This window comes from Felis catus, chromosome B2 (assembly GCF_018350175.1).
Source record: "Felis catus isolate Fca126 chromosome B2, F.catus_Fca126_mat1.0, whole genome shotgun sequence".
Lineage (NCBI taxonomy): Eukaryota > Metazoa > Chordata > Mammalia > Carnivora > Felidae > Felis > Felis catus.
In genome coordinates this window covers 31990570-32018330 of record NC_058372.1, presented here as the reverse complement: position 1 = coordinate 32018330, position 27761 = coordinate 31990570, and the positions used below count along the sequence as shown (strand labels likewise).

General features: G+C 55.7%; 5 protein-coding genes across 22 annotated transcripts in view; 2 read left to right on the top strand and 3 right to left on the bottom strand.

The window, feature by feature from the left end:
• Positions 1-560: 560 nt before the first annotated feature.
• Positions 561-4530, bottom strand: RING1 (ring finger protein 1). The gene is made up of 7 exons (XM_011282270.4): positions 4369-4530; positions 4121-4256; positions 3163-3323; positions 2840-3055; positions 1739-2128; positions 1280-1553; positions 561-977 (listed from the first exon to the last, which is right to left on the bottom strand). The coding sequence occupies exons 2-7, from the start codon at positions 4196-4198 to the stop codon at positions 876-878; spliced, it is 1221 nt and encodes a 406-aa protein (XP_011280572.1). The 5' UTR covers positions 4199-4256; positions 4369-4530; the 3' UTR covers positions 561-875.
• Positions 4531-6224: 1694 nt separating this feature from the next.
• On the bottom strand, positions 6225-8578 carry HSD17B8 (hydroxysteroid 17-beta dehydrogenase 8). 2 transcript variants are annotated; one of them, XM_023253795.2, is made up of 9 exons: positions 8383-8578; positions 7973-8190; positions 7754-7870; positions 7551-7643; positions 7363-7448; positions 7166-7250; positions 6916-6958; positions 6612-6686; positions 6225-6418 (listed from the first exon to the last, which is right to left on the bottom strand). In XM_023253795.2, the coding sequence occupies exons 1-9, from the start codon at positions 8426-8428 to the stop codon at positions 6402-6404; spliced, it is 780 nt and encodes a 259-aa protein (XP_023109563.1). In that variant the 5' UTR covers positions 8429-8578; the 3' UTR covers positions 6225-6401. The 2 variants fall into 2 exon arrangements, with proteins under 2 accessions (XP_023109563.1, XP_044913318.1); XM_045057383.1 differs by lacking the exon at positions 7551-7643.
• Positions 8579-8661: 83 nt separating this feature from the next.
• SLC39A7 (solute carrier family 39 member 7) lies at positions 8662-12789 on the bottom strand. Of its 2 annotated transcripts, XM_023253793.2 has the most exons (9): positions 12647-12789; positions 12194-12294; positions 11469-11883; positions 11210-11378; positions 10995-11048; positions 10699-10863; positions 10413-10553; positions 10011-10207; positions 8662-9554 (listed from the first exon to the last, which is right to left on the bottom strand). In XM_023253793.2, exons 3-9 carry the CDS (start codon positions 11877-11879, stop codon positions 9282-9284), a joined length of 1410 nt encoding a protein of 469 aa, XP_023109561.1. In that variant the 5' UTR covers positions 11880-11883; positions 12194-12294; positions 12647-12789; the 3' UTR covers positions 8662-9281. The 2 variants fall into 2 exon arrangements, with proteins under 2 accessions (XP_023109561.1, XP_023109562.1); XM_023253794.2 differs by lacking the exons at positions 12194-12294; positions 12647-12789 and having other exon boundaries at positions 11210-11362; positions 11737-11788.
• On the top strand, positions 12656-19426 carry RXRB (retinoid X receptor beta). 6 transcript variants are annotated; one of them, XM_023253792.2, is made up of 10 exons: positions 12656-12887; positions 13579-13826; positions 14338-14494; positions 14851-15030; positions 16428-16600; positions 17002-17131; positions 17326-17458; positions 17574-17665; positions 17956-18061; positions 18159-19426. In XM_023253792.2, the coding sequence occupies exons 1-10, from the start codon at positions 12656-12658 to the stop codon at positions 18304-18306; spliced, it is 1599 nt and encodes a 532-aa protein (XP_023109560.1). In that variant the 3' UTR covers positions 18307-19426. The 6 variants fall into 6 exon arrangements, with proteins under 6 accessions (XP_023109560.1, XP_023109559.1, XP_023109558.1 ...); XM_023253791.2 differs by having other exon boundaries at positions 17562-17665; XM_023253790.2 differs by having other exon boundaries at positions 13579-13985.
• A 703-nt stretch (positions 19427-20129) lies between these two features.
• Positions 20130-27761, top strand: part of COL11A2 (collagen type XI alpha 2 chain) — a 29319-nt gene continuing 21687 nt past the window's right edge. For 3 of the 11 annotated variants that reach the window (XM_045057378.1, XM_045057377.1, XM_045057374.1), the window contains exons 1-7: positions 20598-20913; positions 23509-23658; positions 23795-24005; positions 24464-24626; positions 26064-26255; positions 27147-27224; positions 27384-27635. In XM_045057378.1, the coding sequence (XP_044913313.1) occupies positions 20832-20913; positions 23509-23658; positions 23795-24005; positions 24464-24626; positions 26064-26255; positions 27147-27224; positions 27384-27635 (1128 nt within the window). In that variant the 5' untranslated portion in view covers positions 20598-20831. Of the gene's footprint in view, positions 20501-20596; positions 20914-23508; positions 23659-23794; positions 24006-24463; positions 24627-26063; positions 26256-27146; positions 27225-27383; positions 27636-27761 lie in introns of those variants that run through there. The other 8 variants (XM_045057379.1, XM_003985999.6, XM_019830443.3 and 5 more) reach the window with 6 other exon arrangements.

The window sequence follows — 27761 nt, the reverse complement described above, 5'->3', positions numbered from 1 at the left end:
CCGCGGCGCAGCGGGCATCGGCTCGCTCACTCCTGGGAACTGTAGTCCCTGGTCCTGTCCGCCTTCTTTGGGAGGCGGCCGAGATGTCCAGCTCGGGGGTTCTGGCAGCGCTCCCCACTTCCCTCCCTCTTGTCTTTCCAGCTATGGAAACTAGCTTCTTGCAGTGAGAAAAAATTATCCTCCTTCCAAACACTACGGTGGGTCCCGTTGGAGTCTACCAACATGCCTTACTCTCGAGCCACTTTCCTGCTTTCCCTTTGGTCTTTAAATCCTGGATCTCAAGCTGGGCGATTCAGCTTTTAGGGGGCAAGTTTGAGAAGACTTCGGACAACGCTTACCTCTTCACCCTGTCCCTTTCAACTTCATAGGTTGGTCCCCCGCTAGTTTCGAACATATTTGCTGATTTGGGGACTCAGAAAAATGGGATTTACATACCGTGAATAACCTTTGACATTTCCTCCCTATTTCCAAGGTTGATTCCACATGATTTCCAGCTTGTCTCCCCAATCTCCCCCCACCCCTTCTAGTACACCCGTGATAAACACACACAGAACTGCAGGTTTCAAAGAGGAAAAGAAGCAAATCTGTTGTTGGTAGGGGAGCATGAAGGGGAGGGTTCTTCACCTTCCCCAACATCTTGTAGAGATGGGAGGTTGAGGGGCAATAGAAAAGGCAGTAGATGGGGGCGCATGCCCCACTCTGTACAATATAGAAGAATCTGATATAGACACTTTGTATAAAAGCCACTTGTCCTCATTTGTGTCCTCTTGCTGACTGTCTGGGCTGGGGGGCACTGGGGAACAAAGAAGCTGGGGTGGTGGGCCAGGACACAGGGACACCCCCTGGTCCCCATCCTCTGACGTCCCCTTGTGGTGTCACTTTGGATCCTTGGTGGGGGCATAGCAAAGCTCCAGTGGCCGGGACACCTTCCAGAACTTCTCATTCACCAGTTCCAGGGTCAGCGAGCCATTCAGTGTCTACAGAGGGGGTAGAAGAGAGAGGCAGGGTAAGAAAAAGTTGGAGAAGGTGGTAAAGGATATGAATGAGAGGGAGAAAGTGACCAAGGGAGGAAGAAAGAAAAAGGAATAATAAAAAAGGTGGGGTAAAGCAGGGGCATAGGGAGTGAGTAGGAAGAAGATAAGACACAGACGTGAGATGAGAGATGCAGAGGGAGAGTGGAGGGTGGGCTAGTTAGGAGGTCAGGATCCAGGGTCTGTGTGGCCCCAGACCACCCTCCCAGCCTCTCCCCTCTTATAGCACTGCCCTCAGAGGCTCTCACCGTGAAAGCTCCACCCCCGGGGGCGATGTAGATGGTGTACTGCTTTTCACTGACACCTTCCAGACTGGGCAAGGCAGGCTCCTCAGGGCCGTCACCTCCTCCGGTACCCCCACCCTCTCCACCACCCCCATCAGGTCCCCCGGCATCAGAGGCGCCCCCTCCAGGCCCTCCTGGCTCCCCGGCTTCTTGCTGCTGCCTCCGCTCAAGGGCAATACGCAGGGCCAAGTACTTGGAAAGATGGTCCACTGTAGCATTCCCAGTTGTCTTCACATACCTGAAGTGGGAAAGAAGGCAGGTTTAGGGGACAGGAAGCCACAAATGGAAAAGGGAAGTAGGGGATTTTCCAAAAGGGCTTCTGGGTTAGGGTTTCTTTCTGGGTTTGGGTGAAGCCCACTTCTGATGGACATCTATATGATCTTTTTGATTTCTCAGAGGTCAGGGGAAAGACAGGGCTCTCACCTAGTCTGGCAGTATTCTCCCTTCTCCACGAGCAGGGGGTGGGGCCGGAACACGAGCTCAATTTCTCCGCCTGGCTCCGGAGGACTGGGGGCCCCAGGAGGGCTTGGGGGGCCTAGGGTTCCCCCTCCCAAAGTCCCTCCCCGGTCACCAGAGTCTTCAGAACCGGCGCCCCCACCCACCCCGCCGGTGCCACCTCCCCCTGTCCCTACACTGCTCCCCCCTGCACCCCCGCCACGGGGTCGCTTGGGAGCAGGGCCTGGGGCAGAGTCAGGGGCAGAGTCTGAGCTCACATCCTCTCCATCCCCCTCTCCCTCCCCAGGCTCTCCTTCCCCCCCACTCATCGTGGTGGTCTGATCTGACCCGGGCATCGGCCGCCTCACACGCTGGGCCCTGTAGAAGCAAGTGGTTGAGGTTAGAAAGCACCACAGATAAGGGGTTTAAACTTTAAACTTAAGAGAACAAGAGATCAGGGAAATCTTAATGATGACACCTAATATTTATTAAACACTAACTACACGCCAAACACACTGCTAAGTATTTTGCACTGATCGCCTCACATAGTACAAATCTTAGAAGCAGGTGATTATATTCTATTTATGGTTGAGAAAACTGAGGCTTAGAAATGTTAGATAACTTGTGTGCAACCACAGCCTCTTGCCTCTCCACATGGACTCCAAGAACCAGTCGCATAGGTTTGTAGAAATGCAGAATTTCAGGCCCAACTCCAGACCTACTGAATTAGAATTTGCATTTTTCACAGACCCTCTGGTAATCTGGATGCTTATTAAAGACCGAGCAATGCTGGCCTAGAAGGTCATTTAATTCCCCGCAAGGTGAATCCAGAGTTTATGCTCAAAATCACTCCACTGTTCTAACTTCTAGAAAGTTAGAGGGTGAGCTAATTTTTTAAGAATAGTAGTACCAGTTGCTAACTAGGAAGCTGCAATTTACACCCCCGGCTTCCAGACCTTGACAATCAGGCTGTGGTTAGCTATTAAGATGCTAAGGTTTAGAAGCTGGCAGGCAGCAAAGACGGCACCAGGAGTCTGACCCACGGATCTGTCCCACCAGCCCTGCTATCGCCTCTCTCCCGGCCCGAACCTGTGCATGGCCTGCATGCGCAGCCCCTCTTCAATGCTGGAGCTCAGTGCCTGTTGGTTGTGCAGGCGACTGAGGCGGATGAGCACCCGGTCTTGGTGGGCCTCATATTCCTCCCGGCTGGGATAGATCTTAGAGATCAGGGCATCAAAGTTGGGATCTGGCCGCAGAGACCGCTTGGATACCAGCTTCTTGCGGCAGGTAGGGCACTCCTTGTTCCTGGGGTGGGAGAGAGGAGGCCCTCAACGAGTCAGTCTCAGTCGCTAGGACACTGAGGCCCCAACCCTGTACCCTTCACCCCATGTCAAACACATCCCTCCCATTACCCGCTCCGCAGGGCCGTGACAATACAGTCGGAGCAGAATCGGTGGAGGCACTCCTTGGTGGTCATTGTATTCTTCAGCATGTCCAGGCAGATGGGGCACATGAGTTCTGAATGCAGTGACCGAGGGGAAACCGCAATCTCTGTGCCATCCATGATGGCTTCCTGGAGACATCAGTGAGTGGAAAGGTGATGGTGGGTTGGGGGGAAAGGGGTTTTAGAAACAGGTGGTCAATGGAATGGGAGTTTTGAGAAATACAGTGAAATAGCAGAATCTGGGTACCCCGTGTTGACCACTTGAGGAAGACGGGAATTCTGAGAAAGAGGAGCTAGTGACTTGGAGAGAATGGAGAACAGAAAGGAGTAGTGTCCATTAACTGAAAGTAGGAGCTTTGCAACAGGAGGATCTGAGGTTTGGTCAGAGGTCTGGGGCAGAGGTGGCACAGATGTGGGGTTTGGGGAAGACTTCTTCAATCTAATTTCTTAAAGTGTGGTCTGGGTGCAACCTGTATCAGAATACCCTATGGTGCTTGTTTAAAACACAGATTCTGGGGCCCCATCTCATTATGGTATCAGAAATTTGGCAAGGCGTGGTGAGGGGGTGGGTTGCGCAGGGGAGGGCTCCATTTCTAGTAAACTTGGAAGGAAAGTCTTATATGCATTGACCTTTGACACTGAACTGAGGAACACTGAAGGTAATATCTATGTGTTTACTATTTTTCAGATGAAGGCAGTCATAGTCGCCCTACATCTGTGGCAATAGCTGATGTGAGAACGAAACGAGATAAATGTGAAAGTGCTTGGAAAAGATTAAGGTGATTCAAAGGTGGGGTCAAGGGAGTCTGTGACATCCGGCAGGGTCGGCAGAATAGGGCGAAAAATGGAAAAGAGGCTGTGAGATAGGGGTCTGTTTGAAGGGTTTGGGGAAAGGGAGTAAGCTGTGAAAGGAAAGTCCCTATCACCTGCGGGGTCCGGTGGAGCTCGTATAGACTCAGTTCCCACGTTTTGCTGGCATTCTGGGCATTCGCCGGCGTCGTCATGGTGACAGGGCACAGACCCCCCACCCGGGCTCGGCAGCGGTGGAGGAGGAGAGGTAGGCTGGGGAAAGGGGGAAGGGGGGGAAGGGTGTTAGGGGGGCCGCCCTCGCGCAGACCCCGCCCCTCCTGTGGCTCCCCCCACAACCTCCGCCCCGCGCCGCGCTGCCCCTCACCGGGCTCCAGCCGTCCGCGCCCCGTTGCCGCAGCGCCTCTCACTGGGCCCGGGCTCTCAGCCCCAGTTCGCTCGCTCCGCAGCCGCTGCTCAGACAGCAGCTCCCGCCGCCGCCGCCGCCATGGCCCGGGCGCTGGGGCCCTACGTCACTTCCGTTTGTCCCTCCGCTACCCCCCCCCCCCCGCCCCCGCCAGCGGAGACGTCACCCGCCACTCCGGGCTCGGGTGGGACGCGACGTGGGCTCCCGGGTTCCCCCGCCTTCGGGCGCGTCCGCCTCGCGTGAGGAGCCGGCGTCCCCGGAGTCCCCCGCTACGTGGGGACCGCGGTCTCAATCCCCGGGCCGGCACCGTCGCGCTGCCAACCTTAGCCACCGTTCCCTTCCCGAGGTCCCCACCCGGGGCCTCCGCTCCGGAGGGCGGGGCCTGGGATCTCTTGGACCCCGGGAGGGTAGAGAGGGGTTGGAAAAGGGGCCACCTCCCCCACTCCGCGTCCCCTAGCGGCTCTGGGGGACAACTGCCCCCCTCCCCACAACTCCGTAACCCCAGCCCGGCATTCCGGGGAGGGGAGGGGGAAGGCTGGAAAGGATCTTCGGCCTTTTCAGTCCTCCAGTCCTGTGAACGCAACTAAATCCGGATGAGCCCGGGATTCCCCTTACCACCCTGGGGACTTGCTGCACCCTTCGCTTTGGCTCTCCCTAGACCCTCCGACCCGCTCTCCCCTCGAGGTTTGGGGACAGCGGCTCGGGACGTCCAGACTCAACTCTCGGCCGGAGCCATAGACTCGAGAATTGCGTTTGGACAATCAAGAGCCGCGGCCCGGGGCGGGGGAGGGAGGCGCACGGGAGGAACAGGGGAATGGAGACACCACGCGGAAGCAGGGACACACACACACACACACACACACACACACACACACACACACACACACGATGGGGCCCCTATAGGGGAGGGGGTGTGCGCGTGTGGGTGGGTGGGGGCACAAGGGGCAGAATGTCTGGAGTGGGAAGCGGACAGAAGCCTCCTCCAGGACTTTTCTGTAAAGGAAGGGGACAGGGAGGAAAGAGAAGAGGAAGGGGCAGAGCGATCCCCATTGAGGGCAGGGGATGAGATGTGGGGGGGCGGGGGGGAAAGACCGTAGTGGGCGTCCTGTCTCCTCCAGCCTGAGCTGGGGCTCCCGGACTTGGGCTGCAGCTGCCAGGGGGTAGCCTGTTTCTGGGACAAGGCAGCAGTGGGTCCCCTCGCCCCCTCCCCCAGTTCCCCCCTACTTCCCTGTCCTCTCCTTCAGTCCGTGGCCAGTCCTTATGTGGGCTCCAGAGTCGATTAGCGCGGACCCCCTCCCCTTCCTCCTCCTCCTCCCAGCCCCCTCCCTTCTGCTCTCCTCCAGCCCCTTTCATCGGCTGGTCCAGTCCCCTAATCCTGGCCCCCTCCCCTAATCCCCCCCACCCGACCCCAGGCCGGCTGCAGCTATTGTAAGGTGGAGAGAAAGGGGGGGGGGGGACTCAGAAAAGGGAGGGGGTAGGGGAGGGCCACCTGTTCCAAGACCCCCTCCCAAGGCCAGACTGGACACCAGGATGGGGCCATGAACAAACCACCCTTGGGGACCATAAGGACCCAGGGAATTGGGGAGAGGGTACTGGGGCTGTAGGACCAGTGGAAGGGGGTGGGGGCAGAGACCCCCTCCCTCTATAAAGACCCAGAATGTCACGCATACACAGTGACATACACTCTCTCCTCTCACACCCGGCGGCGGGGGTTGCCCTGGGAGACCAGGCAGTGAAAGGGAACAATCCTTCGGGAAAGGGAAAGGAGGGGGAGGTGGGGAAGGGTCTGAGGGCTTAGACACAAGAAGAACCGGAGGTGGCAGGGAAGAGGATTTGGAATTTATTAGGGTCACAAGCACCCCTGCCTCCCATATTCAGCATTCCAGAGCCATACACTGCCACCCCTTTTGTAGCCTGGGAACTCGGAGTCCTCATCAGCAGGAGGCCGGGTGGAGTGGTGGGGGAGTGAGCAGAATCCAGGGTCCGTGAAGCAGTTACATGAAAAGACCTCCTGGGAGGGGCAGAAACATTTGGACAGATGCATAGGTGGAGACAAATGGGCTGGGGGGGGGGTGCCCAGTTCAGTCCCTCGCCTATGGGAACTTCTGCTCTTCCCTTAGTGGCTCCAGACTCCCTTCTCTTGCTTTCTCTTATCATCTGGGTTCCACTTCTCTGCCTTCTCCCTCCCCATGATGGCCTCATACCAGTGACTTCCACTGAGGCCCCTGTGATGTATCCACTGTCTTCAGATGCCAAGAATGCCACCACATCTGCCACATCTATGGGAATGGTGGGGAAAAGGCAGAATCCTATTCACTTTCATAGATTCAAAGTCATCACCTCCCACCAGAACCCCTCCCCACCAACACACACACACACACACACACACACACACACACACACACACACACACCACCAATCCTGGTGAGATCCTTTCAGATCCCACAAAGTTTGGGATTTCTTCATTCAGGCCCCCTCCCTAACTCCTTTTCCTTATTCAGTGCTCACCCTCAGGATCCCCCAAATGCCCCATCGGGATCATTCCAGTCACCTGTAAGAAAACACTCATACATGTGTAAATGTTTCTTTTACTTTTTTTTTTTTTTTGGTAGGCTGTCTGTGGCACCTTTTTCTTTTTTCATTCCTTGTACACTTATTGAATATCTACTATTTGTCAGGCCCTGTGCTCAGCATTCTGTCTGAAGCCCAGAGAGATTGGGTGTCTGAATAACTCTGCCCTCTACCCACAGCCTCCTACCTTGTCCAGCACTTTCTGTGGCACTTTCTGTGTCATGGGTGTTGTAATGAACCCTGGGAGGACAGAGTTACAGCGGATCCCATGTCTGTGGAAGGGAGAGTGGCTGCTGACTCTGGAAAGGGCTGAACACTGACCCTCCCCAGACCTCCCACATGGCTCAGCAAATCCCTCTGTACCCCCAGCTGTGTCTGACTAACCGGCCAAGTTCTCGAGCTGCAGTCTGGGTCAGCCCAATCACTCCAGCCTTGGATGCTGCGTAGTTTGTCTGTCCCATGTTCCCCACCTATAGGTGAGTCAGAGATTTGGAATGAGTCAGGAGTCCCAAGGAGGGGCTATCCTCTCTGTGCCCAATTGGCTGGCTGACCTTCTCCTAACTCAACCTGACCTTCCCTGTGATGCTACTGATGTTGATGATGGAACCATGACAACCACTGGACACCAGGAGTTGGGCTGCAGCTTGAGTGACTAGAAAAATACCCTGGTGGGGAAAGAGTAACAAGGCAGAAAGGAACAGTTGGGTGACAGTCCTCCTCCAGCTCCCTCCCCCAGGCTAGAGAAACCAGAAGTCACAGGTTCAGAAGTCGCCACCTTGAGGTTGACAGCTATGACTTTGTCCCAGTCATCCTCAGACATGTGGAGCAGAAACTCATCCCTGGTGATCCCAGCACAGGACACAACGACGGACGGTGGGCGAGAAAAGCAGGCCTATGGAAGGGGGCGGTTACACACCAAAACCCAAGTAGAGCCGGGTTAGTGAAGACAATCAGTGTTGGCTCTTTAAAGGGGGCGAGGTCGTCTCGCGTTCACCTGTACTTGTTCCAGCAGGCGCCTGACCGCCCCGGCCTCAGACACGTCAGCCTGGAAGGCTGCGTGGCCCCCGCAGGGCGCCACCTCCTCGCTACCCCGCCCGCCCAGCAGCCGCACCGTCTCGCTTGCCGCCGCCTCGTCCAGGTCGCAAGCGGCCACGGCGGCCCCCTCTCTGGCCAGGCGCACACTGACAGCTCGGCCGATGCCGCTACCCGCGCCTGAGGTGGGAGAGAACACACGGAGTGGGGGGAAGGGGAGAAAGGGAGGAGTAGGCAGGATCAGGGGTCAACAGGGCGCAAAGTAGTAAAATTCGGACCAGGGGCCAGAGGTCACAGCGGCTGCAGACCCCAAGGGCGTCCCCGGACAACACTCCGGCACCCCGACCCGCCCTGGAAGAACATTCCCTCAACCTGTGACCAGGGCCAGCGCCGAGCGGAGACGGAGCTGAGACGCCATGTCCGCCGGCGGGTGGGCGGGCACTGAACCCAGCACTGAACCAATCCTAGCGCAGAGGAGGCGTGGCAAGTGCAAAGCCGCGCCAACCTAAGCCCGGCCAGCGTTGAGCCTTCGGAGGCCACCAGCACAGGCTGACCCTCCACCGCGGGGGCGTGGTCACGCGCCACCGCTTGGGGGCCTGGGGAATGGGAAGATGAGGGGCCCTCATTCTCTCAAAAAAGACAAAGACCGCGTTTGGGGCGGAAGATCCGAGGACTTTATTTCCGGTTACCACCCCTACCCCTCAATTCAGTGATATCAAAAGAATAGGAAAAAAAAATCAGGCCACGAGATTGGCAAGCCCACCTCCCCCCCCTCAATCACTCCCAAATCAGGACACACGATTGATGTTTAATTGATGTATATCCCCCACTCTTCCTGCTACCCACTCTGTCCAGGACTCTGGTCTTCCCTGAAGCTTCCACCAACAGGTGGGAAGGGAGGGTGGACCTTGGATAAACCTGCTCTTGGTAGCTTGGTTTTCTGCAAACAGGTTCGGTAGGGGACACGGGGTAGGCTGTCATCACCTCTCTTCTCCAGCCTTCTTCATGGCCCCATTTAACCCCCTAAACCCAACAACATGGTTAGCACATGACTAACACTATGGTCCCTCTGACTTCTCATTCTCACTTCTGCAGCTCTTATAAGACTGCAAAATCTTGATGGCCCTAATGCCAACATTACCACTTCCCTAGCTTACAACTTCCTTCAGCAGACATCCCTGGCCAGGGTCCCCAACTTCCACAGACCCCTGACCTGGAAGGCTTACACACTAGAGATTTAGGGCTGGAGTGGGGACGGTTTACCCCACCTCTCACTCGAGGTGGGCAATCAGCACCATCATGACAACTCCCCCTAGCAGCCCCAGCACCTCCAGAAGTGACTGCAGTGGTGATGCCTCCCTCAACAGCTCAGGCAACACGGACACCGTTGCTACATAGATGAAGCCACCTGCAGTGAATGGCAGAACCCAGCCAGGACCTGTACCACTTGCAACTTCACTGCCCACTGCCCCTCCTTCAGTTAGGAGGGCACAGGCTGTGCCTGCCAGTGCCCCTATTGCCGTCAGTAGTTGCAGACGCATCGCCTGGTGGGCAGAAGAGACAGAAAGGCATTCAACAACATCTAAAGATGATCAGTGGTTAGGCATGTTTGGTGGGGTACAGGTATATATGGGAAGGGTGCAGGTCTTTGGGACCTGAAAAATAAGGCAAAAAGAGGAGGATCTAGAATCGACACTTTTTGAAAAACCTAAAAATATCAAAGAGATCCTTTCCACAGAACTTCTGACTCAGAAGGTCAGGGTGGGGGGCAGTGTAAAACACCCTCATAAACCATTCAGACGGTTTGTGGACTAGAATTCAAGAAATACTGAGCCACAGGACAAAGAAACAGAAGTTCTTCTCCCTCGTTTCTACAGGCTGTATTGTTTGTAACAGTACCAACTTGCCTGAAACTAATGCGAGGCGATCTTGGGTTTTGGGTGGGTGAACAGGAGAGGTAAAGGCTGAGGCAATCGTGTCTCGCGCCCATCATTACCAACCTGTTTTTTGCTGCACCCAGACTGGACCAGGATGGCAAAGTCCCCAACTTCATGGGGCACTTCGTGTAGCAGAACAGTCATCGTGGTCAGGATCCCTAGCCCCCGACCTCCTCTAAATGAAGCACCAATAGCCAGACCATCTGTGAAGTTGTGTGCCAGGTCAGCAGCCAGATTCAGGTACCCTGATACACGCAGATCTTGTACAAGTACAAAGGAAGACAATGGTTAGAGTCATCTACCACCCCTTGTCCCAGCCCGTCAGCCATTATCACATCTCCCCCCAGAGACCACTTCACATCCAGCCCCTTCATGTTTCTCAGACACCTGCCATTACCCACAGTGTATATTCCATGTGATTTGTGATATCCTTTGCCCAAGTTTATCGATAACCCTGGCCCTTACCTGAACCTTTTTTTTCCTCTTCAGAATTCTGAGGTCTCACTGGCCCATCTTTGAGCCCTGTGCTCCCTCCTCTCCTCTTCCGAGACCCACCTGCTTCCTTTTCCTCTTCCTCTGAGCTCTGTTTCTCCTTTGAAGAACGCTCTGAGGGAAGAAGTTAGTAGAGTGGAGAGCAGAAATCTGCAGAAATGTCCTCAAAAGGGAAGTCCCCTCCTGCTGAAGAGCTGTAAGGTAAGGGGATTCTGCAGCAGGCAAGGTGGCTTTCAAGGAAAGCTGTTCCTGTACTCACCCTGTCTTCCATGCCCATGACCTCCCTGTGTGGGACCATGGGCGTGTCCATGTCCGTGACTGTGTCCATGTCCTCCTTTCACATGTCTCACAAATTTCTCCACCACAAGAAAGGCAACAATTCCACTGAGGACCCACAGTCCCACAGACAGAATGGGTCCCTGGCCTGGGATAGAGGCATTGAGACATTAAGGGAAATGTGGATTCCAGACTCCTCCTCCCCAAGTGCAGGAGGAGAACAGGGAGGGAAAGACCTCTCTCAATATCCCAATACATCTCCATCCACCCCTTCCTCACCACTGTGGGAGTGTCCATGTCCAGGCTGCTCCAGAGGGTGGTGAGAATGAGGTTCTAGAGGAAGGGGGAGAAAAAGCCAGATGAGTGAATACCCTGCCCAAGGGGCATGCATTTGGGGGAATATTGGAAGGTCAAGGATCACAAAGGATGAAGAACCCTTCTTCCCAGAAAATAAAATATGTTAAGATTTGCAGTAGTGGCCAAAGATCACTTACCCAGGGCATGAGGAATGAGGTGCAGAAAGGCATCTCCCAGGAGCCCACCGGAAGCAAAACTGAGCAAGATCTGGAGCAGAGAGCGGTGCCGGGGGGAGTTTGATTCCACAGGGATAAGGAAGAGGACAAAAAATGGAGCTGCGGAGATCAGCACTGTGGCCCCCAGTGCCTGGTGAGGGGAGAGCCAGGGGTCAAGTGGTGTGGGGTTTCCCAACAATCCAGAACCGGCCCCTCTCTCTCCCATCCCCTGGGGACTCACATAGGCCCAGAGAGTGACAGTATCCAGGTCCTGCTTGATGCCTGGAGCCCCAGACTCCCCATAGCCTCCATGGCTGTGCTCATGGTCATGTCCATGTCCTCTGTGGTAGAGGGTCTCATGGGATTGGCCATGGCTATGGCCATGGTGCAAATCCTCATGTGAATGTCCATGTTCGTGACCGTGGGTATGCCCATGCCAGATGCTCTCGTGAGTGTGGCCATGGCCATGGGCATGACTGTGTCCATGGTGAAAATCCTCTTGTGAGCGCCTGTGGCTGTGGCCATGGAAGTCTTCGTGCAGGTCCTGGTGCAGGTCGCCATGACCCCCGTGTCCGGCCACTAGCAGCCCCAAGGCCGCCCAGGTCAGCAGTCCCATGGCCACCCAGTGGGGAGCCCCCAGGCCCCTGGCCATCACGCTGACCAGAGGGACAGAGATAGTGACTCCACTTGACCCTCAACTCTACACCTATGCAGGGTCAGTTTTACTCCGTTCGTGCCCTCTGTCCACTTCTATGGGCCGCTCCCCCATTCCGTTCTGTCCCCACCCACATTGTTCCCAAGACTCGGTCTCTTTATCTCGAACCCCCTCCCGGATGTAGGGCCCTGGGACACCGCTCTAGGCTTTGATCCTCCACTTTACGGACTCTCTGGGCCCTAGTCTCTATGATCCACTAGAAGATGGAAAAGGTCTGGAAAGGACGGTAGGGTAAAGCAGGGAATTCTCACCGGCTTCAGGATCTTCTCCTTTCCCGGTTTGCTCGGACGTGGCAGTCCCGCCTCTGGCTCCCGCGAGAACAGGAAGTTCCGCTCCACCTCCGTCCCGATACCTTTACCAAGATGGCGACACACCGGTGGCGGCGAGGCCACGCTGCTCTGGCGCGCATGCGCAGGTGTGGAGGTTATTTGAGGGGAGGCTGGGCGAGGCCGGCTAACTGGGCTGAGGAGACCGCCTCCTCCGTTTCCAACTAGACGAGGGGGCGGGAACTAGCACGGAGACTTCCCGTCTATACCAAGATGGCTGCCATATCGGCGCTGTCATTTTGGTACAGAGCAGAGCGAAGCGCTTAATTCGACCCGGTTCAGGCCAGAGTCTTTTTCTCTGGGGCTTCCTCGTGCTCAGCTAGTCCCCCGGTCAATACGTGGGAATCCCTGGTACCTCTACGGTATCCTTGCACTCACCCAAGAGTCATGTCTTGGGCTGCTCGCCCGCCCTTCCTCCCCCAGCGGCATGCCGCAGGGCAGTGTGGGCCGGTGGGGGTGCGAAAAGAAATGCATTGTGGGGTCGCCTCCCGGTGGCGGCGGCGACGGCCCTGGCTGGATCCCGCGGCGGCGGCGGCGGCGGCGGCAGCCGGAGAACAACAAACCCCGGAGCCGGAGCCAGGGGAGGCTGGACGGGACGGGATGGGCGACAGCGGGCGGGGTGAGTGTCCTAGCGGACGGACCGGCGAACCAGTCACCGCGTTATCTGCGACCCCTCCCCCCCGTCCCCTGGAGCTCTTTCCCTGGCGCTCCCGCCCCCTTGTTTGTAAACATGCGTCCCCTCCCTCCCGAGGGCCTTAGCGCCCTCCCCCACCGGGGCGGGGCGGGGGAGCTTCCGCCCTCCTAGCTTTGGCTGTTTGAGGCCCTACAATCCAGAGGTCGCGGGCATGGGATTTGAGTCCTCGAGTTTGGGGACTCTGGTCGTTTGAAGGCAGATGCTGCGTCCTAGGAAGGGTCCCTTCCACCTGTTTTCCTTGCACGCTCTGGCTACACGCTGGGAATGGAGGGGCTGTCAGTTCCACCCCACGTGCTGCCCCACCCACATAAGACATGTCTGGCTTGGGGTGACCAAACGGATTGCTTGGAATTGTCCCTCACTTGAACTATCCTGCCTTTTGTTAACCCCCTCCCCTCACCACAATTAGGAGTTAAACCGTTGTTTGACAACAGGGTGTTTCTGGACTTGAGGATGGGTGGGGTGGGTTGGGTTGGGTTGGGTTGGGTTGGGTTGGGGTGGGGCGCGGCGGGGGATTAGAGAGAATTAAAGCCTCCAGTTGGATGATCTAAGACTCATTTTCTCTTTTTGTCTTTCTGTCTGTGTGTCTCTGTGCCTGTACGTACCCCTCCCTCAGACTCCCGAAGCCCAGACAGTTCCTCCCCGAATCCCCTTCCCCAGGGGGCCCCTCCCCCTTCTCCTCCTGGCCTACCCCTACCCCCTTCAGCAGCCCCAACCCTTGGAGGTTCCGGGGCCCCACCCCCACCCCCAATGCCACCCCCTCCACTGGGCTCCCCTTTCCCAGTCATCAGCTCTTCCATGGGGTCCCCTGGTCTGCCCCCTCCAGCTCCCCCAGGATTCTCCGGGCCTGTCAGCAGTCCCCAGGTGAGAGGTCGTGGCTCACTGACTGCCTCTCCACTTTCATTTCCTTGTTTTCCTTGTGACCCCAGATCCTTGTGTGAACTTCCCCATGGCCCACTGACCTTCCAGTCCTCTAATCCTGGCAGGCCTGTGGTCCTTGTGAGACCCCTTGCCCTTCCTGAGGTGACTGATCTTTCAGTGCATGCTTCCTTCCCAGCCCTATAAAACAACCCGATATTCTGATGTCCCTTTCATCTATCAGTTATTTTTCTGCCCTTTTTATCCCATCTGCCGTCCTGAGATATATGCCCTTCAGGGCCCCTGTGTTGCACAATTTCAAGGAGAACTGTATGTCTAATTTTTGGGGGGTTGTGCTCCAAGGGTGGCCCTTCACATAGATTGCAATGTAAATAATGTCCTCTGTGATGTGCAATGCAGGGCCCTGCCTAGGTGGTAGGGGATGATTTCCATGACCTCTGAGAGATTCTCCTTCCCAGTGAGTCTCCCTGTGACTTCCCTATTTCCCCCATCCCAGATTAACTCAACAGTGTCGCTCCCTGGGGGTGGGTCTGGCCCCCCTGAAGATGTGAAGCCACCAGTCTTAGGGGTCCGGGGCCTGCACTGTCCACCCCCTCCAGGTGGCCCTGGGGCTGGTAAACGGCTATGTGCAATCTGCGGGGACCGAAGCTCAGGTATGGGGCTCAGAGATCATTGGAAAGGAAGAAAGAGAGTATCTGACATGTACCATCACCTGTGGGATTCCCAGGGGCTCATGGGGTTGCATTGGAGCAAGTGGATGGGAGGAAGCCTGGTGATGACTAAGGGACCTGAAGCTCAGATGCGGGATGGGGGATGGTCAGGGGGAAGAGGGGGCTGGTATAGGGTTTTTGAACAGTAAGGAGAGTGGGACCGGGTCATCCCTCATGTCCTGGTTCCCCATCTGTGTGGATGGATTTAAACTAAGTTTGCTGGGAGGGAAGTTGGCAAGGGACTTGATTGTGAGGGATCTACATGCGGCCTTGCTGTTGCTGTTCCCGTCTCCTTCAAGGCAAACACTACGGGGTTTACAGCTGTGAGGGCTGCAAAGGCTTCTTCAAGCGGACCATCCGTAAGGACCTGACCTACTCGTGCCGGGACAACAAGGACTGCACAGTGGACAAGCGCCAGCGAAACCGCTGTCAGTACTGCCGTTATCAGAAGTGCCTGGCCACTGGCATGAAGAGGGAGGGTAAGGGCCTGCGTCAGCCAGGCTTCCTTGGCTACCCTATGGGAGAGGAGGGAGGAGGTGGAGGGAAGACTGCAGGAAACTGCAGACTGTACCTCTCAGGACTGGACTGTTCTCCCTCCTCCTCCAGAGGGCGATATTTGATTTCTCTCTTCCTTCCTCATCAGCTCTTGTCTCTCGAATTCCGCTCTGTTCTCTTGAGTTTCCTTTTTTTAATGGGGCTGCTTCTCTGTGTCCGGCACCCATGACCCCTCCCATCTGGTGCTAGGGTAGGATAACTATTCCTTACCCATGATGAGTTTCTCTGTCTCCCCTTCACTAACCTGAATAGTTCCTCCTCTTTTGACCAGTGCTTGTGTGCCTGTGATTTACCTCTCCCTCTCTCTCTGTCTCCCTGTTATCTGTGATTCCTCCTCCAAAGTCTGGGACTCTATTCTTTGAAGCTGCAGACTTTACTGAAGACCTCAGGGCTGCCTCCCCTTCTCTTTCTCTTATCTTCTTAAGTCTAATTCTGGAATTTTCAGACACTTTAAGGTATCTTGGTCCAATGCCTCATTTTAGAGAAGATGAGCCTGAGGCCTGGTTTTCCTGGGGTCATGCAACGAAAGAGGGGGCAGGGTTGCAATCAGAACCCACAAGTTTGAAGACCCGGGCCAGGGATCCTTTCACTGTGACTTTGTTGAATTGGAAGAGCACCAGATTTGCAGCCAGGCACACTTGGATTTAGATGGACGACTTGCTCTATGTTATGAGAACTTGGACAAGCTGTCTAACTTCTCCAAGCCCTAAAATTTTCATCTTTAAAAAAAATTTTTTTTTTTCTTTTAACGTTTTATTTATTTTTGAGACAGAGACAGAGCATGAACAGGGGAGGGTCAGAGAGAGAGGGAGACACAGAATGTGAAGCAGGCTCCAGGCTCTGGGCCGTCAGGCTCCAGGCTCTGAGCCATCAGCCCAGAGCCCGACGCGGGGCTCGAACTCACGGACCGTGAGATCGTGACTTGAGCCGAAGTCGGACGCTCAACCGACTGAGCCACCCAGGCGCTCCCTAAAATTTTCATCTTTAATAACAAAGATAAGAGATCCTGGAATTTTCATAATAATTGAGTGAATGTTAAAATGTATTTGGCCCATTTCTTAGACCCTAGGTTTAAATGTTAGTTTTCTTCCTAATTCCTTTATCCTGCCTTCCTCTTCTCCTTCTTGGCTTATTTATATGCTCTTTTATAGCCCCTGCTTCCAGACTCCCTAGTCTACCATTTCTAGTGACTTCTCTAATTTCTATAAATATCTCCTAAGGGCCTTGAGAACCCTGATAAGGCCCTAAAGACATTTCAGAACCCTTCACAGCTGACTGTTGACTTTCCACTTTTTCTTCTCCTCCCCTCCCCCCACCCCAGCGGTACAGGAGGAACGTCAGCGGGGGAAGGACAAGGACGGGGATGGGGAGGGGGCTGGGGGAGCCCCCGAGGAGATGCCTGTGGACAGGATCCTGGAGGCAGAGCTTGCCGTGGAGCAGAAGAGTGACCAGGGCGTTGAGGGTCCTGGGGGAACCGGGGGTAGCGGCAGCAGCGTGAGTGATGGGGTCAATCCACTCTCTCTCCTGATGGGGGATGGGGGACGGGAGTCTAGGTTGGTTCTATTTCCCTCTCCCCTCCCTTTACCCTCCATCCCCCCTAACACTGCCTGGGACTGGAAGTGCTGCCAAACAAGGTCTCTCAAACATCTGAGGTGGGTGTGATAGCTTTCTCTGTCCCCATCCCAAAACAACCCAGTGGTAGAACCACGGGCTAGTCCTAAATAAATAATTGTTTTCGCGAATGCCAGAAGAGAAGCCTGACTAACGGGGATTGGTTCAGATGGGTTTGAAGGGAGACTCTAGATAAGGAGGTGGTGTCAGAAACCTCTTACAAGGGGGGGACTTCCAGTGTACCTCCAGACCTTCCGTAACTCTTACCTCCCCATCCCCTGCAGCCAAATGACCCCGTGACTAACATCTGTCAGGCAGCTGACAAACAGCTATTCACGCTTGTTGAGTGGGCGAAGAGGATCCCACATTTTTCTTCCTTGCCTCTGGATGACCAGGTCATATTGCTACGGGCAGGTCAGTGACCTTGGATCCCCTTTATCTCTTGATATTTGATCCCTGTTTGACCTCTGACCTTCAGTGACCCCAGTGCATACTTACATACCAAGGGAGCCAAGTTCATTGATTTCCTCACTTCTTCTCTTCCCCTGATATGCTTTGAATCCCATGGTCTGAGCTCTGGCTCCTGACCCTTGCCGCCCCCCACGCAGGCTGGAACGAGCTCCTCATTGCTTCCTTCTCCCACCGATCCATTGATGTCCGAGATGGCATCCTCCTCGCCACAGGTCTTCATGTGCACCGCAACTCAGCCCATTCTGCAGGCGTGGGAGCCATCTTTGATCGGTCAGTGGCCTTCGGCTAGGCTGGCCTGTAGGTAGAGGGGGTGGGGCTATAGGCTGGTCCGTGTCCAAGGCTGGCTGAGCTGTGACCTTTGAGTGACCTGCAGGTCCCTCTCCAGGGTGCTGACAGAGCTAGTGTCCAAAATGCGTGACATGAGGATGGACAAGACAGAGCTTGGCTGCCTGAGGGCAATCATTCTGTTCAATCCAGGTAAGAGGAGGATTACCCCTGTTTCTCAAGACCAAGGCAACCTTGGAGCCTCCTCTTCTCCGGAGACTCCTAAGTTACCCAGCTATCCCCCTCAATCTGGAACTCTTCCAGCTGACCAAGAAAAACCCACATGCACTGATACGTTCCCCTTTGGCCCCATTCCACAACTTAGTCAGGCACCTGTTAAAGGGCCAGTAGGTGGGGCCCAAAAGGGACATCGTGTGGGCCACATCTCCACATTTGTCCTGATTTGATTTGTCTTCTTCCTCCTCTCTTCCCTGCCATCCCAGATGCCAAGGGTCTCTCCAACCCCAGTGAGGTGGAGGTTCTGAGGGAGAAAGTGTACGCATCACTGGAGACCTACTGCAAACAGAAGTACCCTGAGCAGCAGGGACGGTGAGAAGGAGCTGTGGGGGTGTGGGGTTGTGGGGTGCCATGAAGTTGTGTTCAGGGCCCGTGTGGTTCCAGCTGTCTTCTCCCACCTCTGCTTCAGGTTTGCCAAGCTGCTGCTACGTCTTCCTGCCCTCAGGTCCATCGGCCTTAAGTGTCTAGAACATCTGTTTTTCTTCAAGCTCATTGGAGACACCCCCATTGACACCTTCCTCATGGAGATGCTTGAGGCTCCCCACCAGCTGGCCTGAGCCCAGACCTACACGTGGTGCTCCTCACACTTGAGGAGTACACATCTGAGAGGGACTCCAGCCTTGGGGGCACGGTGGGGAGGGGCCGTGTCCTAGAATCTTGGTGGGGTGAGGAGTACGGGGCAGAGTTGAGACCTCCAAGGGGATCCATAAACCCTCCAAGAGGTTTGCTTGATATCCCAAGTCAGAGGGGACCCCAGATCCTTGTGAGGGCTAGACCTCATCCTTCAGTGACCTTGAGTCTCTGAATTTGTCTTGGGTCTGTCATGATTTGGGGTGATTTCTTACCCCCTGCCTGGAACGATCTCTCCTTCCCCCAGCACAAAGCACTGGCCTTGCTCACAGGACCTTGCTTCCTTCTCATCTTGCCTCACTCAGCTACCCATGTGAAGAGAGAAAATGGGAACTCTCCCGGAGATGGATACTGGGGGGCAGGCCCCCCAAACTGATGGACATGGGAGTAGCACTCTGACAGGCTTTCCTCCAGGCCTTGACAGCCTTGACAGTAGCCCAGCAGGTGGGGGCTACTCTGGAAGAGGGAGGAGCCCTGTCACTGTCTCCTGTTCAGAGCCCCCCTCACACTTCACCTCCTGCTGCAGTCAGACTGAATAAAAAGGTGGTGGTGGTTAAGGGGTGGGTGAAGATGTAGGAACCGATCTGCTATTTTTAATTTCCTCTGAGGATAGAGACTTGCAGTTAGACTCAAAGAAGTACTGTACTTTCCCAGGTTGACTAAGAAATGCCAGTGGTGGAGGTGGTGTTTGGGAAAGGCAGGGCCCTGAGATGGTCTGTCCCTGGGGCCCTTCAAGCACTGGCCTTCCCTATCCCCTCCCCCATCTCTTGTCTAACTTGGGGAAGGGGCCTGGGATGTGATGGCAGGGTGGTTTGGTGAGTAGTCCTCAGGCCCTTCCTTTCACAGCCTTCCCCCAGACCTGGGCACAGTGTAGACTGGGGACACAGGACCCTGGCCTGAGAATTGAGGGGGGGATGGTCAGCCTGCAGAGATAGGGTGCTGGGGCTGCATGATTTTTGCCTCGCAGCCCTTCTCTCTGGGTTTCCTTTCCCTTCTCTTTCACTCACACATAAAATAGCTTTCAAATTAAAATCGCTGTTTTCTGGACTGAGGTGACTGTGTTGGGGGGGGGGCAGCACTGCGTTGGCCGCGTGTGTGTGTGTGGGGGGGGGGGGGGGGCATCCGGTCGGGAGCTCCGGACGAGCTCCCTTGACGCCGCCGCCGAGGTTCCCCGGGGCCTGAGAGGCGGGCACAGGGTGGGGGACACAAGGCGCGCTTTGTCGGGGAGGGGGGAGAGGGTGTGCCAGGCTGGGGGCGGGGCCGGCCGGAGGAGGAAGAGGGGGGCAGCTGATTCTCAAAGGCGCCTTGTTCGCTTGCGCCCTCCTAGCGCCAGCGGGCGGCGGCGCCTCGGCTCGCTCCTGTCTTCTCCGGCCGCGCCACGGGCTCCGGGCAGACCCGGCGCCGTGCCCGTCCGTGGGGGCGCACTGGGCGTTGAGCGCGGCGGCCTCCTCAGGCGTTGGCCGCCCGGAGGCGGCCTCTCGTCCCTGAGTGACCCTGTTTCCCCGGACTCTTCCAACTAGCGTCGACGGCCCCCTGAATCCCTTGCCACCTGGGCTCCCGGACTCCCTGACCTCGTCCCCCCATTTTCATCTCCTTGGACCTGATTATCCCGTGTCGGGCTGTACAGTCTCTGGCTCTCTCCGCCCCCAAACTAAGTCCCTCTGCCTCCCCTCTAACCACCTGCCCCCCCCCCCCCCCCCCCCCCCCCCCGCAGCCGTCGGGTTGCAGGTCTCCAGTCGCTATCTATAGCCTTGTCTATAAATACCCCCACCCCAGGCCGGCTCTGTAATTACACTGGGCGGGGCGAGGGGAAGTAATTATGGAGACCTGTTGGGGGGAGGTAGAGACCCCCAGGCCCGCCTCTCTCCTCCCACAGTGCCCTAAATCCCGCCCAGGACTGCTGAAAAGGGGCTCTGGGCCCTTAACGGGGAGGGAATTGAGGTGGGGGCTTTGACTGGACGTCTGAGTCCTAGAAAAGGAAGGGGCAGAGGAATAGATATTGGGGTTCCCGAAAAGGAATCGGGGGTATAGGCCATTCAGCCTCTGCAAGGAGCAAGGGTCAGCGAACGAGGGCTGCTGTCTCCCACCGCCCCCCCCCCCCCAACCAGGTGGAGATCGAAGGTGGGGTTTCCCCTCGGTGGCTGTGGGCGGGCGGTTGGAGGCGGGGGCTGGGCCGGGGGCGGGGGCGGGGTGGGGGCTGTGGGCCGCCGGGGTGGCCGGGGACACACAGGAGCGGCGGCCACTGAGGAAGGAGCAGCGCCAGAGCCCCGACGGCGCCTCGTTGCATGGAGCTGGGCCGCTGAGAGCTGTTGCTACCCGACAGCCTCTGACCTCCGCAGGACCCGGGCGTCCGAGGCTCAAAGCCTGCTCGCTTTCTCCTGTCAGCCTTGGGGGCGTTCAGCGCCTCCGGCCGCCCGTAGGTCCTTGGGACCGGGCGTTCGGGTCGCCAGCCATGGAGCGGTGCAGCCGCTGTCATCGCCTCCTCCTGCTGGTACCGCTGGTGCTGGGGCTGAGCGCCGTCCCTGCCTGGGCAGGTAAGAGGAGTCCGACGCCTGGGTTCTTGGAGTCAGGCTGCAGCTCTGAGTACCCCCCCTGGGTAGGAGATAGCTGATGCCCGAGGCAGAGCTTCCAAGTTCAAAAAGAGGATTTAGGGGGCTAAGGGTCCAGACTCGAGGGCAGGTCACTCGGTTCCCTTGGAACAAAGATAGGGATCTCTTTGCCTCCTTGGAGTAACTGGGAGAGGGCAGGTAAAGCTGAAAGGTGGAGGCTCACCTAAAGAGGGGACTGGATGCTGAGGTACTCTGGGAGAGCCAAAGCTGGCCAAAGCTGGTGCAGTCCAGCCAATGCTGGGGTGGCCAGGTAGATGCCAGTGTTGATGGGTGAGGACGGTGTGTATGTCTTCCGGGCTTTCTATCTATATGTCTGGGGTGAGGGGCGAGCATCTGTGGGTCAGAGCAGAGCCTAGTGAGTAGAGAAAGAAGGGATGCCTGGACTGTTTGTCCCACTGGCTTCCCCGACAGGATCCCCTTCCCCCTCCCTGTGCCCTCGATGCTGCCACGCGGCTGGCTCTGGGGAGCACTGGGGCTGGCTGCCAACAGGACGGCCGCTGGACAGGCTGGGATCAGGTGTCTGAGGCGAGAGCCAACTCTTTGCATTCCTGCCCCACCCCTCCCCCTCTGGCCAGCGGGGCTCCCCTGGGACCCTGGTGTCCACAACCCCAATCTTTTCCTTCTTTTTCCCAGGATCCAGAAGTCCTGGCACCTAGGAAAGGGATTTGATGTCAGACAGGAGGGGGCTGGGAGCACCTGGGTCCTAAGCAGGCAGCAGCCAGCCTCCCACTCATAGAAACACTAGAGGATAATTTGCATGTAACTCCACCATTCATTTCTTCTCCGATGTGGAGAGAAAATGGTCAGAATAGCAGCATAAAGGATTTAGATTAGATTACAGAAGGAAAAACTTTCAAGATGTGAGGAGGATGAGGCTGAGGGACTGGAAATTGAAGTGTGTGATGTTTCTGGACTCTTGGAATCTTTCTTAAGGAGGAAAGGAACCCTCTAGCATGGAGGCAGGGGATGGCTGAGATGACTGTCTCTTGTTTTGGGGCTGCGGGGCTAGAGATGGGACTCTGTAGGTAGATAGGCTAGTGTGGACTTCATTAGAGTAAAAAATGGGGCACTTGGGGGCCAAAGGTAGAATGGTGGGGGTGATGGGGCTACTAGTGGGGAGCGTGTGGGGCAGACTGAGGCTGGAGTCAGTGGGGCACGTATGCGGCCTGAGGTGGGCAGATGGGTGGGCAGACCTGTGGGTAGACCGTCTATAGGATGGAACTGTACTCCTGTGGGGTTTGGTGAAAGGCGGGGGCCTCTGAGGTCTCCTTGGCCTGGGGTCTCTGTGAGTCTCTGTCTCTCTGTCTCACTCACCCTTCCTTTCTCAAAGCGGCCCTTGTGTGTTGGTGTTTGCGGAGCTGCCACACTCAGGGGCCAGGCTAGGGCGGGAGGGGGGGAGGATGTTGGTGAAGGGGAGGGCACGGCCGTGGTTTCCCCGCGCCTGGACTCAAAGGGCCTTTTCTCTGCCTGTCCGCCCCACCTCACCCACCCCACCCAGCTCTCCTCTCCTGATCACTCTGGCCCCTGCCCTGCCCCATGCTTCTGTGAAAATTTTGCTGGACTTTTTTTTGGAATTTTTCCAATCTGGAGCTGATGGCGTGAGGAGTGCGAGGGAGAGGTGACCTTTGTTTTCCCGGGAGTGTGAGCCTTGGGAAGCTGAATTCAAGGTGGATAGGGGTGATGGCCTGGGTCTTGAATCTTTGGATCCAAGAGGTGGGGGTGGTGGGGCAGGGTTGAAGTTCCAGGTGTGGGGAGCTTGCCCGGGTTTTGGGCAAGGACTCTGATGGGATCCACAGATGTGTGGCTCAGGGCCCTGGACCTGCTCCGGCTCCTCGTGGCAGCTTCAGCTCCCACCCCCGCCCCCCCCCCCCCCCCCAGCCCATCTCCCAGCCAGGGGTATAGACTCCTGGGGTGGCTCTTTCTGCTCTCTCCTTCCTCAGCGTGGTCCTCCCCACCTCCCCAAACACGGAACTGAAGCAGCCCGAAGCCCCGTTCCCTTAGATCTGCCTCTCTGCTCCCTGCCTGGTGGCCCCCCTGCACCTCCTGTGCCCAGGATGATCGATTGCCCAGATGTTGTTTGTGCTGGAGATATGGGAAACAGGCCAGAGACCCAGGGACCAAGAGATACAGAAAGGGAGTGAGAGAGGGAGAAAGACAGGGAGACACAAAGATCAACAGATGTGGAGACAGGGAGAGTAAGACAGAGAGAGAGAAGCGGAGATGGTGGAGAGTAGAGAGAGATTCATAGGCTGAAAGACAAAGATCAGAGGAGACTGAGTGAGACACACCGAGAGGGAGAGGGGCAGGGGTCACATGGAGCTAAATACAGGGCCAGTGCTGCCCTTTCCCAGGTGATTCTGATTTCCCGTCCATTTAAGGGGCATTCAGAGACAAGTAAGGAAGAGGTGACCTTTCTTTTCAGGGAGTTTGAGCCCCAGGAAGCTGAGTTCTAGATCCCAAATACCCCCATATCTTGGCCGTCCTGAGGGTGTGTCCCTTCTCCTGATCCTTATGGACTAGGTGCACCCTCTGTGGATGTGCTCCGGGCCCTGAGGTTCCCCTCCCTTCCTGATGGTGTCCGGAGGGCGAGAGGCATCTGTCCAGCTGATGTGGCCTACCGAGTGTCCCGACCTGCCCAGCTCAGTGCACCCACCCGCCAGCTCTTCCCAGGTATGGGTGACATGGTGAACTAGTGAGAGCTGGGGTAGGTCATGGGGTGGGGTCTGGAATCAGACACCAGAAGGGAAGGGTTTTCTGGCTCTTTGTGCCTCTCATTCCACCTGGTTATGTCTCTCCCGGGTACCAGGAGGTTTTCCCAAAGATTTCTCATTGCTGACTGCTGTCCGGACCCGCCCTGGCCTCCAGGCTCCCCTCCTGACTCTCTATAGTGCCCAGGGTGTCCGACAGCTGGGCCTGGAGCTTGGCCGACCCTTCCGCTTCCTGTATGAGGACCAGACTGGAAGGCCTCGACCCCCCGCTCAGCCAGTCTTCCGAGGCCTCAGCCTAGCAGATGGCAAGTAAGTCAGTTTGCTCCTCTGGTCTGCCTGGACTACACCTTCAGGAGCTCCCCTCTGGCCACTGCCCCAGAACCCCTACTCCCTAAACTAGGAAACCTGCCAACGTTTTTGGCCACATGTCACCAACCTAGCGACACTTCAAGCCCAGGTTTTGGGCTTCAGCTACTTCAAGCCCAGATTTTGGGCTTTAGAGTTTAAATCCTTGCCTGTGCCTTAGGCAAGTTACTTAACTGTTTTAAGTCTCAGTTTCTATGGGCTGTAAAATAGGGATGAGAATCGTGAGAATCAAATGAGAAAAGTAGTGCCTGGTGCATTGTAAACACTCAACAAATGGTAGCTGTTATGATGCTACTACGATTACTGTCATTGGCTCCAACCTTTCCATCAATGGCTCCCCAGCCCTGTTGACTCCCCGCCCCCCGTCCGTCAGTCACTTGAACCGCTCCCTCCATGACCAGGTGGCACCGTGTGGCAGTGGCTGTGAAGGGCCAGTCTGTCACCCTCATAGTTGACTGCAAGAAGCGAGTCACCCGGCCTCTCCCCCGAAGTGCTCGTCCGCTGTTGGACACCCATGGAGTGATTATCTTTGGTGCCCGTATCCTGGATGAAGAAGTGTTTGAGGTAACAAACAGAGAACAGAGAATAGAGAACAGAGGTATTTCTGGTCTCATATCTTGTGTGTGTTCCCCTTCTGGGACCAGTACTCCATCTTCTTATGCCCTGACCCTTCATTTGATCTCTTATGAGTTTGTATTTCCATATCCTATCCTCAGGGCTGATTTTCTATGTAGGAGAAATAGGTGCCCATGTGTATGGCAGGACAGATGTCTCCATCAGTCTTCATCAGTCCGCCTATCCATTCATCTCTTTAATATCTCTATCTGCACCCACCCATTCATTTACTCATGTATTTCCCACCCATTCATTTATGTGCTCACACACTAATCAAGCATTCAGGTTTGTATCCACACGCTTGCCCATCTTCCTCTGCCCTGCCACTTTCTTCTTCACTCATCCATCAATCTATCCATCTTGAACCCATCCATTAGTTCCCTCATTCATCCACCCACCCAGCCCATCTACCCATGCATATGAGGATGCATGTATTCATTCATCCACTTATTCACCTACCTATATCCTCACCCAACCACTCTCCATCCAACCATTCATTCATTCACATGTTCCCTTCCATCCACCTACCTACCTACCATTCTGTTTTCTCTATTGCTCACCTCCATTTATCTACCCACCAATTCTTTCATTCATTCATTTGCTCATTCACTATCCACCAACCCTCCAGCCAGTGGTGCATTTGAGCCCCCATCCATCCATCCATCCATCCATCCATCCATCCATCCATCCTCTCACCTAGCCAATCAATATTCTCTGAATACCTGCTGTCCCAGTTTCAGGGGGAATACAGAAGAGTAATATAAGGTCTCTATTATTCTTAGCAGCTCCTGGCTCCTCTTTGAAGATGAGACAATAACCCCAAACTACAATATAAGGCAGCCTTGTGCTAAGTACCATGTGTGGGCACAAGTAAATGCCATTGGAATTCAAAAATGGCTTCCCTCTCCCCCATTTCTAGAGGTTCTGAGAATTATCATCATCACTGCCATTGGCAGGTCAAAGCAACTAAGGTTGGGCCATTGTTTCCAGGGCCTTTGTGAAAAAGTTGATGCATTACCATAGGGGCAGGAGGTAGGCAAACAGTGTTGGACTTAGAGTTGGAATGTTTGAATTCTAGTCTTGAGTCTGCCATTGAAAGTGACCTTGGGGGCAGTCATTGTCCCTTTGAGCTTTTCTGAATGGAATATATCAGACAATAGGCATAAATATCCTTATCCTACTGACTTTCCCAGTTGTTGGGAAGGTCCAATGGGATTATGGATGAGAAGGTCTTTTGAAAACTGAAAAGGCTGACAATGATCTTCTCCCATTATGTTGTTTTACATAGGATTGGCTCTTACCTTGTGTCCCAAACTCTACCTTCTGTTTCTCTCTGAGGCCCTCTCTGCCTCCCTCCATTGGTGTTTCTTCCTTGTGTCTTTGCAGGGTGACATCCAGGAGCTTGTCATTGTCCCAGGGGTGCAAGCTGCCTACGAATCCTGTGAACAGAAGGAGCTGGAGTGTGAGGGAGCTTGGAGGGAGAGACCTCAGAAACAACACTCTCACAGGGCCCAGAGATCTCCAAAGCAGCAGCCACCAAGACTTCATAGGCCACAAAATCAGGAACCCCAGCGACAGGTGAGAGAACTGGGTGAACCCCAAACCACAGCATACCCCAGGGAGGGAAGATACCCATACACTTCCCCAGGGCAATTCCCCCAATGTTCCAGAGCTCCCCATACTATTTTGGGCTCCCATCCTCCCCTCCACTAGGGCTGCTCCCTAACCATACCTCCCTATTCTCATCACTCCCTCCTCCCAGTCCTCATTCATCAACCTTTTTATTTTCAATTAAAAATAAAAAGTGTCATTATGAAGAATTCATGGCTGGGAGCTGTGTCCCCTGCTCATGTCTCCTTTCCTCTGCCAGTCTTTCTGGGACTGTGTCCTTGGGTTTCCCATCCCTTCCTTGAATTAAGAGATTGGTGGACAGTGTGTATGTGTGTGTGGGGGAAGATCTGGGGACAGAGGATGGCAGATGGGAGAGCATGGAAGGGGAGAGACAGAACGAGTGAGAATGAAGCTGTTATGGTAAGACCTAGGAAGAGAAATGGGAAGGAGCAGGAGATAGAGAAAATCCCAGAGGAGGGCTGGGTCTATGGAATTCTGTGTAGGAGCCCAGTCTCTGGCCCCCTGCACAGGGAGATGCAGAGTAAGGGGCTGTGGGGGAGGGGAGGGAAAGGAATTCTGGATTGGGTAGGGTCCAGATGGTTAGGGGTGAGATATGATCTGGGGTCAGTGGTCTGAAGTTTAGATGGTCAATCTCTTAATCATGTCTCTGCTTCTGTCCCACATGTGGGATCCACCCCCCCTTCCCACCTCTCCCCATCTTCTCCTGACCCCCTGACCTCTCCTTTCATCCTCAACTCCTACCCTTTTTCCAAACTCCCACACTATCTCATTTCCCTCTCCTCACTCTTGCACCTCTACCTCTTCCTACTATTTCCACTGCCCCTTCCCGAACCCCAGCCCACTGAGTCTTTCTTCTATGACTACGAGACCCCCTATTACGATGAGATGACTACAGGGACGACCCCTGATTATCAGGTAAACTTGAGGGACCCCATAGTTCTCCCCTTCCTCCTGCCACCCCTTGCAAACATCTCCTATGACACCTTCCTCCCCTCTTAACGTATGGGAAGAGACATTATATATTTAGATTATAGGAGTTTCCTCACTGCCCCCTCCCATGTCTCTCTGCTGCAGAGGCCACCGAGCCCCAACCGCAGGGCGCTCCCTTCCCCCAGGGGGCGTCGGACCCCTCCCAGAAAGCCTACCCCACCTGCCAAGAGGTCAGCAGCCCGGCAGGCGCCCCCCTCACCAGGCCGGAGGCCCTCTCGAATTGGAGGTTCTGGCCAAGCACGGGGCCAGCCTCCCCCCTTCCGACGCCCAGCTCGGCGGGCAGCTCCCCCCACTGCCCGGGCCCCCCCCAGGACCAGAGGAAGCGGTTACCGGCAGGTAGAGCTGGGGCATCCAGATCTGTGCCCCCAAACCTCTATGACCTCGGAGATTCACTCTCCCCAAACTGTCCCCCCTCCGAAGGGGCTGCAAGATCTGAGATAACCCCCACCCCCCAGCACAGAC

Coding starts and splice junctions, on each gene's coding strand:
- SLC39A7 (XM_023253793.2), bottom strand. CDS start 11,879: ATGGCCAGGGGCCTGGGGGCTCCCCACTGGGTGGCCATGGGACTGCTG. Junction 11,379..11,468: donor CTGTCACTCTCTGGGCCTAT/GTGAGTCCCCAG, acceptor TCCCCTCACCAG/GCACTGGGGGCCACAGTGCT. Junction 10,554..10,698: donor TCATGGGCATGGAAGACAGG/GTGAGTACAGGA, acceptor TTCTTCCCTCAG/AGCGTTCTTCAAAGGAGAAA.
- HSD17B8 (XM_023253795.2), bottom strand. CDS start 8,428: ATGGCGTCTCAGCTCCGTCTCCGCTCGGCGCTGGCCCTGGTCACAG. Junction 7,449..7,550: donor TCAGTAGCATCACAGGGAAG/GTCAGGTTGAGT, acceptor ACTCACCTATAG/GTGGGGAACATGGGACAGAC. Junction 7,251..7,362: donor GCAGCTCGAGAACTTGGCCG/GTTAGTCAGACA, acceptor TCCCTTCCACAG/ACATGGGATCCGCTGTAACT.
- RING1 (XM_011282270.4), bottom strand. CDS start 4,198: ATGACGACGCCGGCGAATGCCCAGAATGCCAGCAAAACGTGGGAACTG. Junction 3,056..3,162: donor GTCACGGCCCTGCGGAGCGG/GTAATGGGAGGG, acceptor CTCCCACCCCAG/GAACAAGGAGTGCCCTACCT. Junction 1,554..1,738: donor GGAGAATACTGCCAGACTAG/GTGAGAGCCCTG, acceptor TTCCCACTTCAG/GTATGTGAAGACAACTGGGA.
- RXRB (XM_023253789.2), top strand. CDS start 12,656: ATGTCTTGGGCTGCTCGCCCGCCCTTCCTCCCCCAGCGGCATGCCGCA. Junction 13,986..14,337: donor GACCCCTTGCCCTTCCTGAG/GTGACTGATCTT, acceptor CCCCCATCCCAG/ATTAACTCAACAGTGTCGCT. Junction 17,666..17,955: donor AATCATTCTGTTCAATCCAG/GTAAGAGGAGGA, acceptor CTGCCATCCCAG/ATGCCAAGGGTCTCTCCAAC.